Source organism: Dendrobium catenatum, unplaced genomic scaffold (assembly GCF_001605985.2).
Source record: "Dendrobium catenatum unplaced genomic scaffold, ASM160598v2 fragScaff_scaffold_421, whole genome shotgun sequence".
NCBI lineage: Eukaryota > Viridiplantae > Streptophyta > Magnoliopsida > Asparagales > Orchidaceae > Dendrobium > Dendrobium catenatum.
In genome coordinates, this window is record NW_021318883.1 from 597,725 (window position 1) to 618,662 (window position 20,938).

The following is a 20,938-nucleotide window of genomic DNA, read 5'->3' on the forward strand; positions in this document are numbered from 1 at the left end:
AAAAAAAAAAAAAACTCAGAAAAAAGAAGAGAGCAAGAGGTCAACACCCCAACAAAAAAGAAACGTTGGATCCAAAGAACATAAATAGGAAGCTGCACGACATCAGAAACTTGACCTACAAAAGGTAAAAGCAATAGAACATAGTCAAGATAGGATTCCAAAATTAAGCACATACCTCCTAGAAAGAAACAGAATCCCCTAAAGGCAAAACTGATCAGCCACCCATAAGCAAAGATCAATAATCAGACCCCAAACCTTGAAAGAAGAAACTTTCAAAGAGAACAAAATGTTTCTTATTACTTTAAGAAACAGTAAAAAAGTCATCTCAAATGAAGCCTATAACTTAGTGTTAAAACCATCGATATCCCTATAATAATGTTGAAAGCTCTTTTAAGGATGCTTTACCAAAGCCTTCATTGGCTTCTTAAGGGTCATAGCTTGCCATTCATCCAAAAATTTTGGAAATTGTTAAACTAAATAAGGCCCCCTAATTTATCTCTCTTCCAACATTCATGTGAAAAAGCTTGTGTCCATTCTTCTGCGTTGGTTATATGATTATGTTTGAGATAGACAATTCTCTCTCTTTTAGATTGATTTCTTAAACGTAATGATTTGGTACAATCTATTGGAAAACCTTCTCACCCTCCTTGATTGGGTCCAAATTAATGACTATTAGTTCAAGAACTTTAACAATCCCTATACAAACATTTTTATCAACTTGTCTGACCAAGTAGTACTGCTTCCTTCATAGAGAATATGCACAACTAGTATATTTTTGAGTTGCTTCATGATATGCTAGCTAGCTAAAAATGAGATTCAGCCATGCAGAACATTAAGGTAAAGATGATTGTCCCATCATAAGATCAAGATCAAAGGTTCAAAACAAGGACTAAGAGGGCACAATCAGCCATACATGATGAAAAAATCCCCAAGGTTTGAACTCGCTTTTCCTCCAAATTAAGTTATATTCTTAGTTCATTATGTCTTGTTCTTCTATGTCATGTTCAATAGAATCAACTAAGATTTTGTTTGGGACAATTTTTTTATTGTTTTTTAAAAGAGTTTCATTACAAAAATACTGTTTTAATGAGCAATAAGAAAGTTATCGTACCAAATGAAGCCTAAGTTTTTATAGAAGATAACAAAAGCTAATTTTTTATTGATAATTTCATTATATTATATATTCTATAAGATCTTGCTATATTTGAATATACTAAAATATATATTTCATCACCAGATTTACTATTAAATTTTCTTGATGAATCTTTTTCATGATTAACAATATTTTTATATCTAAATCCAAATATACGTACATAATCTCAGTCTTAGATTTTGATCTCTTCTGAAAATAATTCATAAGTTTTCTTATTCAAGAAGTTGAAGTCCAAAGCTTCGTTTGAGATGGTTTTTTACCACTATTTTTTTATTTCTTTCATGAAAATTTTGTACTTAAAAGCTTCTATAGAAAGCAGTAAGAAAAATGTAAGAAACTGAAACAAGGAGGAAGATCTTGTTTGATCTTCTTGCAAGATCAAGAGAGGGAGAGAGGAGGGAGAGGAGAGGGGGAGAACCGTGAGCCAACTTTCTCAGATTTTCATTAATTCTCTTGGCTTCTTTCCTAATACAAGCTAAAGCCTATTAATAGGCACAAAAGCAACACCTACAGTTATACAAATAGCTACACAAAAGCAAACCTAAATCTAGGACTAATACCTAACAAAAAATATATTAAAAGACACATAAAACTAAATCTACTATTTACATAACATGCAGTAAAAATAGTTTGCTCAACTAAATTCTTCACTCCTAAATTGGACATGTGAATAAAAATCTACTATCAATCGAAGGCCACGATCTACGCATGAACGATTGAGAGAGATGGGAAGAGGGAGAGCCGCGCACGAGATTCCAAAGAGAAGGGATTTGAGAAGGAGAAGCGAAGGTTGAAGAATAAGACCTTGCACTACAGGAAATTCACTAATAACCGGCGGCCAAACCGCCGGCTAAACCTCCATTGTTAACGGCGGCCATGTAATCGACGGTCAAGGCCGCCGGTAACAGCTGAATTTCCTGTAGTGTTGCAAATAGCAGCTGTGAAAATCGGTGCTAAAAGCTGATTTTGGCAGGGGTTTTCAAACCGCCCCTAACAAGTGCTACGAAAAATCATATTTTTTTAGTAGTGAGGGATAGAGAGAGAAGATTTTTTTTTTTGTATGCTAGAACAAGATTTTGAAAGAAAATTTAATTTAGGTCTTAATGAAGTATTCATTCTTCCTAATTTTGAAATATTATTTCATTATTCAAATCATCATAATCATTTTTCAAACCATTGTACTGCATATCTAATTTTAATATTTTTTTCTCAATTTTTATATTCTTAAAGAAAATCATAAAATGCATCATTTAATTCTTCATATGACATTTAATTAATTTTCCCATTCTTGAGCTTTGTTGTCCTCCTCTCTACACAGAAGGCATAGATGTTCCTGTTCTAATAAATTTTTTTATCATGAACTACTGCATTCACAATCAGATTTTAACCCATAGTGCTTTCTTCCTTCTCTCCTTATCTTCTTCCTTTTTCTTTTTGCTTCTCCTTTACTTTCTTCTTAGAGTCTCCTGCTCTTTCATCGTCGGTGCATGTTCATATCTTGAAAGAGAACCAAGCAATCAATCGAGTGAATAATAAGTAGAAATTAAGATCATTAGATTTCATCATTCTGAGTACTTCTAGACGCCAATCCAGAGACAAACAATAACGATGAATATTTTGGATTAAATCAACATTCTTATATATTTTTATGTCTAATGACTTTAATGAGTTTACAATTTTAATAAATCTAGTATGCATTTCACTAATTAATTCATTAAATTTCACTAGAAATAATTTAAATTCATGTGCAAGCATGTTCATATTTGCATTTCTAATTTCATTATGTTAATCCCTTCCTATATTCTTATGAACTTTTCTCACTACAGGAAAATCACCCAAAATCGACTATTTTCCTGTAGTGTCTCATATGTTAATAGCAATTGCCAACTTTGAGATTCTCATGTGATCATTGAATTTTAGGCTTTCTATGGAAAAGTTTTAGATTACTGTTTTTTCTCAAATTTCAAGAGATTTTTGTACTAGAAATAACTTTACAAATCAATAGCAAAGCCATCCCAAACCAAACTTTAAAGTACAAAACAAGCCTCTCATTTTCAAAATTTATTTTGTCAAGTTCCATCTCACTAGAAGTGCATTCCAAAAATAGCTTATTTATAAGAAAATAATCTTTTGTGTTTAATAAAATTAGAGTCATTAATTATAAATTATTACATAGTTTCACCAATCATTCTAAGGCTTCGTTTGGGATGGCTTTTTTACTACTTCTTGAAGCAATTTTTAAGTAAAAAATTAAAAATTTTATACTAGAAAACTGCTTTAAGAAGATGAAAGAAAGCTGTCCCAAACGAAGCCTAAGTTATGTATTGCAGTAAGAATAAATAAAATTTAGCATGTCATGAAAATATTTCAATTAGTTCGTTGGATTGCTTAAAAAAACTGATCGAATAGATAATTTACTATCATATAATTTATGCATAGCTCTAAAAATTTGTATTCGAGTTAGGTTTAAATGCACAGAAAACATATTATTATAATGTTACAATCTTTAATGTTATACTGTTATATTTTATATTTTCAGACATTTAACTTTGCATTCTTTATAATTTGGACAAGTAAACTTATACTAACCATACTGCCCTTTCTATAAAAAAAAATTAACTAAATTTTTTTTGCTAAAAAACTGTTTCTAAAAGCATTAAGAAAGCTATCCCAAACGAAACCTTAGGTTTCATTTAGGATAGCTTTCGTACTATTTTATTTTTTAAAAATAAGCATAATTTTTATTTGACCTTTTTTTATTTTTTAAAAAAATTCTTGTGTTTGGAAGATATTTTTCAAAATAATTTTTAAAATTTTACTTTCTCAATAATAATTTTATAAGCACTTTTAAAAAAAAATTATAGACATCCCAAACAGTCCTTTTAGTTAAGGCTTCTAGTGATTTTAAGGTGATGAAGACATAATATTATGGGAGCGACTACAACCATCTGATGGAGAAGGGAAAGCTGAACTAAGGGGTGATGTCCTCGACAAATATTAGAGTGATTTCTTTATATCAATTATCAATAAAATTTTACCATTCAAAAAATTTTGATTAACCATTTTCGATAAAATATTTTAGTTTGTTATGATATTTTATTAAAATTTTAATTTTCTTTTATAATCAGCTAAATATAAAAATAACAAAAAATGAATGAATTTTTTAAAATAAAAAATTATGCTATTCTTTATCACAAATAATGTACCAAACTTCCATATTTCACATCCAACCAATTAAAAAAATAATAATTCCTCCCATATTTATACAGATAATCAGATTGTTTTGAGTGTTTTAAATACATTACATCTATTTTTTATATTTACAAAATACTTATAACCAAACAACCCCTTAGAATATTTGAAATAATAAAATGCCCCCACAAGTTGATATACCATGGTTTTTGAAATATTTTTCTACTTTTGGCTGACAACTAGAGAAAGAAAGAGTACCAAAATAGCAATATTGCTTATAATTGTTGCATTAGTGATAAGAAATTGATGACCATCCACGAATTAACCTATTTTCAATACCTAAGTTGAATATGTAGTAGCATTCTCATACAATTTAGGGAATTTGGCTAAGCAGATTGTTCAAAAAATATGCAAAGGAGATTGACCTCATTGGCATTACAAAGAAAGTTCCTATAATAGAATACAATTGAGCTAAATATAATACAACAAAAGATTTTCTTTAACGTTAAGAGGCTTCTCAGGCCACTTATTGGAGTAGGTAACATCTTTGTAACGAGAGATTATTACGTGTGGAGTCCAGATAAAAGAACCGTTCGATTTTCTTTAGTGTACACAGTAAAAGCAAAGTAAAAACGCAATTATTATTTATCACTGTATTTTTACTGTGCTTTTGCAGTATACACTCATAAAAATCGGATACAGCTTCGATCCAGACTTAATCGCTCCTTTGTAACTCAAGTTTACACATACTTTGCCTTTATCTTTCCTGAGTCTCTCCTCCTGTGCTTCTTTTGATTTTTTGACTTCTCTTTCCTTCTCTTGCTTTCAGACTTTTCCCTCTTCGATTTCCTCTTTTCTTCATAAGGATCCTTCTCTGATTTACACTCATCAGTTGCCTGACGCATCGAATAACCAACCCCTATATGTGCAGGGTTGGATTTAAGGAAATGAGGCTTTTCTGGACCAACAAGAATACGGCGCTTCCGTTCCTCCCCAGCCCTTTTGGCAGGGCTAGCAGAAGGTTCATCAAGATCAGCAGATGTTGATGGAAGATATGGACCAGGCTCGTCCATTCTACAGCCAACAGATCCTCTTCCTCTTTTCACCCTGGTAAATTATTCATCAGCAAAAAAGAAGCAAATATGAAAATATGTTAATGGCATGACAAAAACCTTGAATGCAGGAATTCCTCAATGTCATCATCATGAAGACCAGCAAAGCCTCTGGAAAGAGATTCTTCAGAATAAGGTTTACTGGGTGAACAATGGCGTGAGTGATCTCCCTGATCATTTTCATGTCTGGTTTGAGAACCTCCAGATGGTGAATTTATCTTGCGGCATTTATCTAATGAAGTCACCAAAGCAGAATTTTTTTCAAGCCAGGGCTTCGAATTTTCATGTAAACAGCCATTTCTCACATGCATGCCTGTGCGGTTGTCTTTTGATCCATGCCGTTGCTTAGCATCCAATTCACGTTCCTTCTCCCTTGCACGCCACATTTCGCTAATTTCAGCAGCTCGATTAGCTGAAATGAAAAGGGCAGAAAATGTACATCGCTTTAAAATAAAAGATAAAAAGTAGATAACCGATGCAACAATAAAGAGTGGGAGAATCAGATCAGGTTCTCGAAGTTTAAGGCGCATTTCAGTTTGCTCCTCAATTTCAAAAGCCCTATATTTTGGATGAATTATTCTGTGCGGACACCGGACAGGAGAACCGTCCGATGTTTTCTCACTGCATTTTTACAGTAAACAGAAAGAAAACCGGACGGTTCTCTCTAACCGGTGTCCGCACAGAATAATTTCTCTATATTTTGTGTCCTTGGTGCTTTTGGTATCTTACTTAGGTCCTTAGGTCCTCCAACTTGGCTAACAGTTTTCAAAATGACGTCTATAGACTAATGTCAATTAAAATTAACAGTTTTGATCAATAACGTGAATATTAGTCAAATACTAGATATTTTGACATACAAAAAATGTCCTACTAGCCTAATAAAAGAGCAGTGGTTCACCTCCTTATTCACTTCAACAGCATTAGCCTCCTAATTTCATTTATTCAATAACTCCCTTATGATCGTAGTAACATGAAACATACTCATCATCCATAATAACAGTACCAGTACAACCAAAAATTAGCATAAAAGCACTGATAAACATTAAAAAAAAAAAATCATAAATCTAGAAACCTATCAAAGAACTGATTATAAAACTTGAACATTAAACATAGATCATGTCAAAATCATGGTAGTGCTCCTCAAAAACTTGCAAGAAAATATACCTTTGAGACACTAATTCATCGTCATTAAAAAAAAATTCAAAATAGGATATAGTATAAATATATCAGGCAGAATCTTACATGTGGCTGTAAAATTCTGAAAAGATGTTCCAAGTAAAAGAATTTGGTTGTGAAAAAGCTCAGATATTAACATTTCAAATCTTCTTCGAAGCAATGAGGAGCAAATAACTACAAATTGCATCACTTAACCTCTAAATGGAATTTCCACCAATTCATTTCCCAGCAAGAAACGGCTATAAGCATCAGTGTGCTCGACATAGGTAATGAGTTGCAAGTGCAGGCGGAATTTCACCACAATCTATGCTACCGATGGCATCATATATGAGGGCATTTTAGCAATCGATATAATTTCTAACTATTCAATCATGAAATGGGCAATTTGAAGTGCAAAATTAACCTTAAGATTCCACGCTAATAACTTCTAAAAGCAAGGACAAAAGTGAAGGGTGTCAAAAAAAGTAATTTCTTTTGAACAGTATATGCTTTCACATTCAACTATAAAAAGGAGTCACCTACCTTTTGAATGGCAGTTCCAAAAAAACATACTTCAATGTCAAAAAAGCATATTCGTAGAAATCTTTGGGAAAAAAAGGACAGAAACCGGAGAAGAGACTTCAATCCCAATTTATTAACTGTAGCTGAATTGGCATGTCCTAGTCTCCTATGCAATAAATCATCTACCGGTTCATCAGACATTGTCAAAGCTCGGAGACCCAAAAATTATTTACCCATAAAGTTAGAAAGATGCAAGATTCTCCTTCAAAATCTTTGGACACATCTAAATAATGTTATTTCAAAATTCTGCATAATGACATTAGCATTATAATGAAAATTGGAAGACTAACGAGCCACAAACTTTAATACTGCAAGAAATGCAACATTAGGATAATAAGCACTGGGTAGCAGCAGTTCAGTAATTCTGAAGCCTCAATCTCGACTAAGAAAGGATACAATCAACCATGCTTGTATAGTGAAGATAAGAACCGAAAGGCCCTCTAATGAACAATTGAATGACAACTAACAAAAACTGATGCAGCGTTAGTTTGAATAATAATTCCCAAATCTGATAGTAATATTTATCAGGCAAAAAGGAACAGGGAAAAAAATTGCATGGATTAATTTGAAGAAAAAAACAGAACTTTGGTTAATTTTATAGGTAAAACCACATATTAAAAGACTGATAATCAATATTAACAACTTAAATGGACAATCCTCTTAAATTTTCTATCGCCTGCTGTGTAGAATTGAGAATTAATTTTTACATAAATAATCTACAAGGACATTTTCCTGTACCTATAAGTGTTAACTCAGAACCACGCAACACAGAAAATATCTTAACTGAGTAAAAATTTAAATTGAGCATATAAATATTTCATGAATGAAGAATGTGGATTTATAATGCTGAATCCCAAATGTCTGGATGACGCATGTTTTTGAAACATAGTTGACTAGGTTTGTGGTTCAAAGGCTAGCTCAAGCTTATACAACCTAAGTTATGGATGAGTGCTAATTCCAACTTCATACGTTGGCTTGAGTTTTTCTTAGTAGTAATTATAGCATCTTATCCTGTTGCTTTGGTACACGGAATTTCTAGATTTTTTTTTCTTCTAAAGTTTAATACAGAAAATGAGTATTTGTATATCAAAAAAAAGGAATGCTTCACTTAAAAACAAGGTCTTGAAAAAAAAAATATATATATAGTGTTAAAAGGTAAAAATATAGAAACAAATAGAAAATCGAGGAATTTCAACAGGCTGAAGAAGTCCCCTTCAGCCTCTTAATTGCCGTTAATACTGCACTATGGAGTGAGGGGAATAAAGGGACGTTAATCAAGCTTCAGGCAACATAGAAAAGACAGGTAGTTGATCAAGACGGTGCTAGTGAATATCTAGATCTAAGGGTGTGAGCAAAAATAGCATCTAGATGGAGTTTTGACCTGAAAAGTTCATGATAATCACAGAAAACGGTTAAGTTAATCATCACATAAATTAACAACAGAAATGAGGAGCAAAATCGATGTCAGGGAGATCTACAGGAACATCCGGACATTCTACATGAAGATAACTGGATTGGTCATGACTCCGGAAATTTAAAAAATATAGCCGTTTGGATGAGACAATCATAAAATTGATGACAAAAGATGAGCAGATTTGACATGCATCATTTAGCTGTACTAAAGTTGAAAAGTTGTTAACCTTCTTAGATAAGTTGTAAAGTAAATTGGAACTTCAAAGTGGATTAGGTATGAAGAAGACACATAAAGGTAAATTTTTTATGTCCATATGAGTTACTTGTTGAAATTTGAAAAGCTATTGAAACTGAAGTGACTTAGTTAACAACCTTTTCAATAAAATTTTGAAGAATAAAATGATGTCAAATAATTGAAAAAGAAGCATTTTAATACCGATATTTAAGAATAATGGAGACTTTCAAGATTGTATATATAGGAATTAAATTTAAGGGGCATAGAATGAAACTTTGAGAGAGAATAATGGATTATACACTAAAAATATATATATGTTAAATTTGAAAAATCAAATTTGGTTTCATGCCAAGAAGATTTACCATGCAAGAGATTTTTATATTCAAACAATTAATGAAATAAGCATACAGAACATAGAAAGGACACTCATATGATTTTTATTGATTTGAGAGGACATGATCGAGTACACCACCAATATTATCAAAGGTAAGTTAAGTGCTCACCTAAGCACACCAAAGAGATGAGGCAAGGAGAGGCTCCAATGCTTGAACCAGCTCCCAGGTGAGTAGTATCACAAAGGCACCACCTAGGCGAATGCCTTGGTGAAAGGAGCTAGGCGCCCATGCACTCAAGTTTGTGGTGCAAACTTTTTTTAATTAATATTTAAAGGATGTACAATCATATCATAGGAAGGAGGGCTACAAATCTGATAATGGGGAAGAGGGAAGGGATGATGAAAAAAAATGAAATAGATAGTAACAAACATTAGATTAACCTTAGGCCATTAACAACTTATGTATTTATCTACCTATTTAAACTTGAAACTTAACTTTTGATGCTTGTGGGAACTTTATTTTAGACAATCTCTTTAACAAAATTTGTCATTTTTTTATTTGAAACTACACAAAAACTTGAAAATGCAAATTTTACATTCTACATTTATATATTTAATTGTGATGATTATTAAATTATACTCTCCAAAAGTCATTCTCATAATTTTTTTATTTTTAGCATCTCACTTCGCTTGAGTAGTCTCCTTAGATGGTTTAGACAAATAAAATATTGGCTTTCCGATGACTCGGTTAAGAGTAGATGTCTTGGATTTGACCTATATAAAGAAAGGTAGAGGTAGACCTAAAAAGACTTTGCTAGAAAATATTTGAGATGACCTTTTTTTATTAAATTTAAATGAAAATTTGACACTTAACAGGACACAATAAAGAAAAATGATTCATGTAGCCGGACCCACATAGTGGGATAAAGGCTGGTGGTGGTGGTGGTGTTATTGTTGTAGTACTTTGCTTAAGTGCCAAGCCTTACATTTAGAACCTTGGGCATTGGGCAACTATGCCACCTTATAGATGCCTAACACCTTTAATTACAATGAATATCATGGTTTAAAAAAATGATCCACCCCTTAAACTAAGGAACACTGAGCTTTGAGGCATACACCTCATTATCCCTGATGAGGTTTATGCCTTTTATCTATGGCATATGCCTCAAGGCCTTTAAGACAAATAACTCAAATGAGTTAATATATAATAAAAGTCATTTTATTATATTATATAATAATATAGTATTAATCTATATTATATTATACTTATATACTTTTCATTTTATTTTTAATTTGTTTATTTTCTTGAATATTTTTTATTTATTTTTTACTAATTCTTCTTTCCATTATTTTGTTTTAGTTTTAAGTTTAAATTTTTTAGTTTTAAGATTTAATTAAGTTAAAATCTCTTATTTTTATTTTACTTTTTATTGTCTTATTTTAATAATGTTTTTTTTTTAATTATTTACAATTTTTTAATATTCTTTATTATTATTATTTTAGTTTATTAGAATGGATGGTGGCACTAGAAGAAAATATTCAACTTAAAAATATATCACTCAAGTCATGCCCAAAAAAGAAGCAAAAAAAAGGGGATCTAATTACATAAAATATAAATTTTGTAATGCAAATTACTTTAGGTGCTATGAAATTGAAAGATCACTTAGGTTGCACACATCTTAGTATTGGAGAACATAAGAAAGTGTAGGATGATGTTAAAGAATAATGTGCATAATATTTAAAAATTAAAATAGATTGAAAGAATTAACTCAAAAATATATGGAGGAAATAATTGACAATAGTGATAGGATTCATCTATAAAGCTATGAATAAGACAAAGGAAAAAATAATAAGAGATTTAAATGGGAAAAAATTTGTTAATAAGAAAATATGGGGCCTTATAGATAAAAAAATGGGAATATCAATTATATCAAAATTTATGTGTTGCCACATATTACTTGAATCCCAAATTTTATCATGATAATAACTTTCAGATGGATAGGGAGGTTAAAATAGGGTTATATGTATTAATGAATAGCTCTATTCCAGAGGCTATCTATCTAAAAGTTAATGATCAACTAAAAAAATTTCATTTATAGAATTAAATGTTCAAATTAAGAACTTCCTACTCTTATGCACATTAATCCTTTCTTTTTCATTCTCTTATAGAATATTGGTGGACATAATTAGGAGATAATATCCTTCAATGTAAAAGCAATTGTAATAAGTTATGTCCTATTTGTTTTCTTTTCCCATGTTAACTTAATTGGAGCAGGTTCAACCAACTGCATACAAAGATGATAAATCGATTGGCTATAGGACGAATGAACAAATTTGTTTACATTATGTTCAACAAAAAGTTAAAAGATAAACACCTCAATTTTTTATTCACATTTTTTAAACCCGGATGAATATCAAAAGAATTGATTTAGTGCAAATTAAGGAAAAATGGTGAGTCAAAAATGTGTTAATGTTCTTAAAGATATGTAAAATGGAGAACTAACCAAGGTAAATAATTGTGGAGTGACCAACAAGTTTTCAATTACAATAGGTTTACAACAAGGATGAACATTGAATTTAAAAATTTTCGTGAATTAGCAATAAAGATGACACTCAAAGTCATGTTCTTTTGTCTATGTTTTTGTAGATAACATAGATATAATAGGAGAAATATCTATTGGAGAAAAAACAATGAAAATTTAAAATAATGGAGAAAATATTTAGAAGATATACGACTTAGAATTAGTAAAATAAAAATAGGATATATGATATGCAATTTTGATTTGAGTGATATTAACAATTATCAAACAATAGAAATATCATAATAAGATAAAGAGATACCAAGTGTGACAGGTTTAAGTAGTTTGGATCTACTTTATAGAAGAATGTTGATATAGATAAGAATATTATTTCTAGAATTAAGGATGGGGTACTAAAATGAAAAAATACCTCAAGATTAGCATGCAACAAGAGAATATCATCAAAACTTAAACATATATTCTATAAAACAAAAACATTCCCAAAATATGTGAAATTAATAAGAAATCTTTCATATAAAATTATAGTTATGTTGGTGTTATTGTATGGATCAAAATGCTGAGCGCTAAAAAGGTTATTGACAGTTAAATTAGGCCAAATGAAAATAAGAATGTTAAGGTGAATGTGTAGTACAACTGAGAAAATTAAACTAAGGAATGATTATATTAAAAGAATAATTAGAGTGACATATTGAAATTAAAATGATGCAACCAAAAAAAACATAAGCCTACTAGGTATGCAAATAAACGCTTCCTTTCTAAATACTTAAATCAAACACAACAACAAACTTAACTAAGACATAACGAAACCTTACAAATTTTTGTAGATTGAGAAGAAATATACACTGGAAGGGTTACCATGGAGAGAAAAAAGAGGTTAGAAGACCGAGACGAATTAGAAGAAGAATGGAGGGGGAAGACTAGCTCGCAAGCTAGAGAAAACCCGCAGGTTTCATTCTCCAAAAATCAACACATTTCCTCCCCCTCAAATAGCCACAAACAGCCCCTATAAATAGGAAAGAAAAGGAGGCCAAAAGCCATGCTCAGACTGCTCAGTAACCCACTATAGCCAACCAAAAGGGGAGAAAAAAGCAGAATTAAAGGCACGTAAGAACCCATCAGAAAAATCGGGAAGGCCAAGGGACAACAGCAGGAACCGAACAACCCAGCAAAGAGAACCGGGAAAGCCAAGGAGCAGCAACCGAACAGTCCAAAGCAAGGGAAACTGGAAACTGGGAAAGCAGGGAGCATAAACCAAACAACCCAAAGCAAAGGAAACTGGGAAAAGGAGGGGGGGCATTGCTTACATCATAAAATAAACCCGAGTGATTTGGACATGTATAATATAGGCTAGAAATTGCACCCTTAGATGGGCATATAAAATTAGTGTTGTTGGATTTGGAAGGAAAAAGAATGGAACAAAAATAAAATGGATAGAAGTAGTTAAAAATGATGTGTTAATGATAAACTTAACAAGTTAGCCAGCAATCAACATACAACAACAACAACACCAAACATTTATCCCACTAATGAATGAAAAATAAATGAAAAATGAAAACTCATTAAGGTAACCCAAATAATTTGAAAATGGATAATGATGATGATGATACCAAAACTACAAAGTGAAACCAAACTTCCTTCCTCATAAATAAAATTGTTGATAAAATTAGAATGAGACCATAAAAACTTAGCAAATTTACAAATAAAGAATTAAAAATTAAGAAGTCTTGCTAATGGCATGAGAAGTTAAAGAAACTATTATAGAAAATAAAATTGTTCCATAAAATGAAAAAAATAACTACTATTAAGACATAATATTTATTAAGTAATAGTAAAAAATTCAATGTTGTAGCTCTAGATCTATGTTGCACTAATACACCTATTTATGAAGGTGTGTTGTATCCAATACACCGATACACGGATACGCCTCCGATATGGCACCAATATGTGTCGGATACGGTCAAGCCGTATCCAATTAAAATACCATTTAATTTTAAAAGGAGACGCGTATCGTATCAGATACGTGTGTCCATTGAAAAACAAAAAAAAAATCTGAAAAAAAAAAAAAGACGCGTCGTATTTACTTCGATGCCTGCGAGCGAGGTTTTCTCATTTACGTCATGGATTTGAGTCTCTTGATGATATGGGAATATTAGAAATTACTAATCTTTCATTTGATGAGCCTGAATTAGAAGGTATGATATTTATTGAAGATAATATAGAAGTTCAAAGACAAATCACTAAAGAAGCTAATCATAGCACTCCTATTGAATAGTTGAAACTTCAGGTGCTAGTGATGAGGACATCGTCAGCATTTTCGACGCCGGAGATCGACGGCCACGAGCATGACTTGTATTTTGTCATTTTATGTAGTAGCGTATTTATTTTGATGTTTTTCCACTTTTAACCTTATGGGCATTTAGTCGCTTATGTAGCCCAGAAGGGCATTTGTGTCATTTCTTATTTGCTCATTTTAGCCTATTTATATGAGGCCTCATGCATTGTAATTGCAGTTTTTGATGAAATAAAAATTTAGCTCTTGTTCTCTTTGTGAGTTCATTTTCCCCACAATCTCTTAGTGAGTTCGCCGGATAAAACTAGATCTCTTAGTGAGTTCTAGTTTTCGAATTATCTCATCTTGTGGAAATTCAAAGTGAATATATTCAAGGTTAGCAATTCTGTGGTGGTCTAAATCCCTGTATTTTGTTTTCTCTCCTCCTTTCCCTGCAATTGCTTTCATTTAGCCGTGGCCTGCTCAAACCTCCGGCCATTTTGGCTGCCACCCCACCGGCCAAGCCTTTCTCCAGGCTTTGGGCATCGGTCCAGAAAACCCCCACGCAGCCATCTCCCCTCCTCCCCACCGGTTCTCAACTCCACAGCCAGCAGTCCAACCCGTGAGCCTTTCTTCCCCCAGATTCCCGAAATCACACCTGCAGCCTTCACCGCCGTTTCCCTCTGGTTTTCCCAACCCGTGTAATGTCAACAATTAATGCTAGATTAATTGCTTAATCCATCAGCCAACAGTTACTAGCAATTAATCCCATTTGAATTTCAAACTCCAATTTTCCCTCTCATGTCAATTTCAATTTGGAAAGTTACTTAAGGCCCAATTAAATCTGAAATTAAAATTCAGATTTAGTTGAATTTCTTACTTAAACTTGGGCCCCACTCTCATAACTCCTAAATCTCTCTCTCCCATATGGCCGGCCACCTCATCCCATTGCTCCTCTATTTAATTGCCACATCACCACCTCTTAAATGCCTCCTCTCACATAATTAATTCCCGATTTCTTCAGTTTTAATTTCAGATTTCAAAAATCTGAACCTGAAACAGCTTCCCTCTCTTCCGTTGTTATTGAATTTTCTCTTCCAAGTGATGCAAACGTGAGTTCCCTAAACTCTTTGCACGTGGTCCTCAACCTTCCCCTCATCTTCTACCGGCTGCCCACTCCTCATTCCAGCATGGGAACTTGCTAGCCGGCACCCAGGAAAACTGCAGGCTGCTGTCCAAAGTATCCGGCAGCTCCAAGTGTAGACCGAATCCTGACATACCCATATTGGGTGCTGTCCAGGAAGCTACCTATCCACGAACGACGATCTAAGGTTCCTTCTTCCTCGGAGCGACCTCGATTCTAAAGTGGAGACTCTTCTTCCGCTAAAGCCTAGACTAGTTGAGCGTATGGGCTCCAAAGGTGAAAGTTTTCATTATTAAATTGTGGACTCTTGTTACCATCGTAGCTTTACAATTATTCTTTGTGTTTCTTGAATTGCTTGGTTGATTGATCTTGCTCTACCTTGCCTAACCAAGTTAAAGAACACGAATTACAAGGATCAATCTTTTGCTATAAGTGATAATTTTACTTTGGGATTATTTGTTTAAATTGTTCTTGTTAATTTCTTAAAGTAACTCCATCATCGCATGTACGTTTCACATCAGCTAGACAATTTATGTTTATGCTTTTTTTATTGTACTAGACATTTAATGCTTAATTTTATTTTGATATTATAAGCTACAAGGCTACAAATGATTTTGCTTTCATTTTTTTTTTTGTAATTTCAAATATTATGTTTTGATTACTTTCTTAATTTTTACGTGTAATTTATAAATTATAATGTCGTGTTCGCGCCATATCCTATATTTTTAAGAATTGGCATGTCCCGTATCCGTATCGTGTCATATCAGTGTCGTTGTATCCGTATCGGTGCAATATAACTCTAGATAATATACATAGTAGACTAAATTCTAAGGTGAGAATAAAGAGGTCTATAATAAATAAGTCAAGATAATAGAGGCCAAGATTTTTATTGAACCGGTTGTAAGTGTGAAGAAAATCAAGAATTAGCTAAAACTTTCAATTAAAATGATGATAATTTTACAAAACTAGTAACTGAGAGTTTCAGGAAAAGAATTTTTAGAAGAGAAAAATAAAATGTTAAGGTAATGCCATAAGTTTTAATGAAATTATATTGTTGATGCATAAAAAAATGAAATTAAGCTAGCTTTAATTAAGATGTTAAGGTAATGCCATAAGTTTACATGGAATATTTAATGGCATTTAAAGAGTCAGGAGATTTTGAAATAATATAGTCAACAAACACTCGCAATGAAATTCTTCAGAAACAAAGGACCAAATAATTGAAAGAGAAGCTTACTACAAAAGGTGCATCAAAGATCAAAATTAACCATGTAATCTATATATTGATTATATAGATGCTTATAAAATAAATTCAATATAAGATTCACAATTGTATGCTACTTAAATATGGCATAGATCTAATAGGTGCCACATCTTATGAAGTAAAAAAGAAATTGGGAAAATGGAGGAAACATATCGGGAAAAAAAAAAAAGTTGAGCATTTGATAAAAATAAAGAGCAAGAATATGATATGCACTTTTAGTGATTGTAAAAATAAATAAATATCATAGTTGAAAGATTAAAGAAGCAAAGGTGTGAGCAAGAATATGTATATATATATATATATATACACGGAGGGCATAAGTTTTAGTTTTAATGCTAAGAGACCCAAATAGATATTTCTTAGAAGTACAACATGATATGAGAACATTATGGAAACTTAATAAATTTTTTAAAAAAATTAATAATTTAATTGCTTATGTTATATGAATTTGAGTGTTAGGTAACATAGAATTCATTCATAACAAAGCTGAAAATGAATGTAAAAAAGTATGTTGCATGGAAATGCGCTAAAAGTAGAACAGGAGTGGCAGAAATTTAATACATTAGAGGACGGTAGATTGGGTCAGTGAAAAAAAAAGGAAAAAAAGATTGTGGCATACAACGCAAAGAGACGGAAATTCATAAATAAGGCAATAGATAGAATTAACACACAAAAGCAATTGGCAAAAAAATGTAAATCAAAGGTAACATGATTATAATTTATGCAAAAGTGATTTTGTGAACTACAATCAAAATCTCATGCAACCCTTGACTTGAATGAATGGAGGATTATTCATATAGGCAACCCCAATGATTGGGAAAGACTATTAATAATGATGACAGTGAAAACGATGCTAAATGAAGATTTTAGGTTCATTCTGCAACATTTTAGAGAATGAACCTTATGAATAACTCATCTAATAAGTGAGTAAAAATCAAGATGAATTCTAAAAAAACTAATTACAAAGTTTTAGAAATCTATATTACCTAATTGAAAGTGAGTAAACTTCAGGTTAAGTGAAATTTTAAAGAGCCACACTACTTCACCCTGTGAAAATATCACTCTATCTCTGTTGCAGAAACATCCTTGTTTAGCAAGTAAAAGAAAAACAAAAGCCTACTTCCTTGAAAATTTCCTGTCCTCAATGTTTCTTTATACTTTTCCCAAATTACATGTTAGTCAACTGATACAGAACGATTATCTAGTTCTTCCTTCCATAAAACAACAGATAAGAAGACCACACAATAAAAAAAAAATTTAATAAATTCACCTAACTATAAAACTTCCATTGTATCTAACAGCAATTTTTTAAGAGAGAACTTGGTGAAATAACATAACTAACCTAGTTCAACATTGTATCTAAAAGCAATTTTTGAAAAGAAAACTTAGTGAAATAACATATCTAACCTTGTTCAACACCAAGAACAGTAGCAGTCAGGAAGCGTGAATTTGGGCGGCCTCTTACATTGGGCTTCTGGAGATAAACATGCACCCCATCTTTTTCAGCTTCCCGTCGCAATCTCCTAGCCTCTTCCACCAATAAGGCAGCAAGATGGTTCTCCGTCTCTAGATCCATTGATGTTCTAAGGCCTGCAAAATACAACTGCTAACTCAGATCATTTTTGAAGATTTTTACCTAGATATTGATTGCGCATCTTCCCCTTCTTCCTATAACAGCATGCGTGTTGGCTAAGTGGACAGAAAAAGAAAAAAGATAAGGTTCAAAGCTCTCCTAATGAACACTTCATCAAAACAGTGCACAGCTGCACCACCACTCTTCATGGCCTCGTAACAAAACCATCATATTAGGGTTGATGTGAGTCAGAGTTCAAGCAAGCCAGCTTGATTTAGAATTGAAAATATGATTTCAACTTGAGCCAACTTTGAGTCAATTTGAATCTAAATGATTTTGAGTTGACTTTCAAGATGATTCAAGCCAAATCTATTAATTTAATAAATATTTTACTGGGGAATTACATACATGACATTTAAAACTTATTTATTTACAAATCTAGCAATCATGCCATTTTTTTAAACTACCAAATCCATTTATTTATGAGGGCCATGATCAAATTGCTGCAAATTTGACAAAAGCAAATTTTGATATTTGAGTGTCACATAGATAGACTTTGATTAGAAATATTAGAAATAATCTTTTTAATTAGATTTAAATGAGAATTTGACTCTTAACAAGACATGATGGACAAAAATGATTTATATAGTTGACCCATGTAGTGGGATAAAGGCTTGATGATATTGTTGATGTCGTAGGGTCATCTAGGTAGAAGGGTGTTAGTTTTGTAAACACATGAGATTTGTTTTGGTATGAGGGTGCTATATAGGTATGAGGGTACTAATTTTGATGAAAGCAAAAAATTTGAAAAATATGAAAAATGAAAATAGTCTCTACACATGAGATTTGTTTTGTCATGAGGGTGCTATATAGGTAGGAGAGTACTAATTTTGATGAAAGCAAAAATTTTGAAAATTTTTTAAAAATGAAAATAGTCTATATTTTAATGTTATGCATCAAATTTAGGTTACAATGGTTTAAATACTGATTAAGGCTATTGTTTAAGTCAGTTATCTTCAAATCAGACCAAATAGATTAAGATTTTGAGTCAATTTAATCAATTTAATTCAAGCAAGTTTCATAGTTTCAAAAAAAAAAATAGGGGTTGTTTGGCAACAGGATTTATGCAGGATTTGAGCAGGATTTAACGTAAATCTGCCAAACAAGATTTTGACTCGGCATAAATCTCACGGCGGAATAAATCCACCATTAACACCTTTTTACGGTAAATCTTGGATTTACTAAATCCAAGAGTTTGGCAGGTTTACAGTATTTTGCCAAAGAAGTGCATGAATGAGAGAAAATGTTTACCTTCGCAACAAGTGAGCTCCCTCCCATCATCGTCGTTACTTCCGATCCAACAAAATAATGGCGATCTGTCGTGACTTCCAACCTTACTGGAAGGAGTGTCATCGAATGAAGCGAAGAAGTCTTCGTTTCGGACGGTTTTTTTACTACTTCATAAAGCAAATTTTTAGTACAAAATTTTAATTTTTGTACTAGAAAACTGGTTTAAGAAGCAGTAAGAAAGCCGTCCCAAATGAAACTGAAGTCTTTTATCGACTCATTCAAAACTTTACCTCAAACTCACACGCAAAGCAGACAAAGCCGAACAGGTACAAACAATTATAAAAAAGGAAAAACAAACCCTAGGCCTACAGCTACATCAGGATAGAGCAGAAAAATTCTTGAAATCGGCGGCCATTTCATTAGCAGAGAAATATCATAAGAATTAATTAATTTGATTCAACTAATTTAATTAAAATTAAACAAAAAATAGTGTAATTAATGATTAATTAATTACTCAGAATAATTGATAATTAAATTAAATTCTAATTATATTATGTATAATGATTACTTATTATTGATAATTATAATTAAAATTTAATTTGTAAATAATTAAAATTAATAAGAAATTTAATAATTAAACTATTTTTAATTATATTAATTTTGTAATTATAATTTATTGAAGATAATTACAATTGAAATTAATAGGTAACTTGCACTTAAAATATAAATTAAGTTTAAAACTCAAATCCTAAACATCCTACCATCTAAATTAGAAATAAATCTAATTTAGATTAATTAATATAATTTAAAATATTAACAATTAATTAGATTAAATTAATAATTAGGAGTATAAATAAATAATTTAAACTGACTTAATTAAATAATCAATTGTATAGTTAGTAATTAAAATTTAATATAATTAGCTTAATTAATATAATTTGATATAGAAATTATATAATTAATAGTGTAAATAATAATTAATGAGTAGTAAAATATTTAAGTGACTAATGAGATAATCAATTGTATAATTAATCAGTAAAATTAATTAAATAATTCATGAAATTTTTAGGAGTATTAGTTAAATAATTAGTTATTTCAAAAAATAATGAACTAATTAATTATACATTAAATACTTATTAAATTAACAACTAAATAAGTAAATTAACACAAGCGAGCTGGTTACTCTCGACGCACAGGTAATTTTTTTTGTTGTGGATAAAGGCCCGCTTAGGCGCTTACGCATCATAATGCCTATTTCGAAACAAAAGTTTTTCCTAAAATGAATCCCATATAGTATAGATAAAAGGCCGATTTTTGTGTGAATTTTTTCTCCTTTTCGTTCTGTATGCATGCTTGTGTTATTGTAATTTTTTTTGTTTTTTAAGTATACATTGTGATGTGAAACTACTAGGAGTTACGATTAAAATTAAAAAGAGAATTGTTTAAGTTTGCTCTTATAAGTTTATTTCGATCATGCAAGATAGAATTAGAAAAGTTAACTTGCTTAGGCCAAAGATTAGCAATAGAGAAATTAACCAAAGCTATTCATTCAAATTTCAAGGAGATTTAAATGCTAAATACAATCAACAAAATCCAACACTTAACAATGAGAATTTCACCTTGAGGCCGTTTCTCTAAATTAATAGTAGGCTTTTAGCGGAGAAAGAAGGTCCAAGCGATGA

The 20,938-nt window shown here is 31.5% G+C and overlaps 1 protein-coding gene across 1 annotated transcript; it reads right to left on the minus strand.

The window, feature by feature from the left end:
• Positions 1-4,652: 4,652 nt before the first annotated feature.
• On the minus strand, positions 4,653-18,011 carry LOC110110361. Its single transcript, XM_020841788.2, has 3 exons — positions 17,801-18,011; positions 5,518-5,869; positions 4,653-5,452 (listed from the first exon to the last, which is right to left on the minus strand). The coding sequence occupies exons 1-3, from the start codon at positions 17,967-17,969 to the stop codon at positions 5,086-5,088; spliced, it is 888 nt and encodes a 295-aa protein (XP_020697447.1). The 5' UTR covers positions 17,970-18,011; the 3' UTR covers positions 4,653-5,085.
• Positions 18,012-20,938: the final 2,927 nt, after the last annotated feature.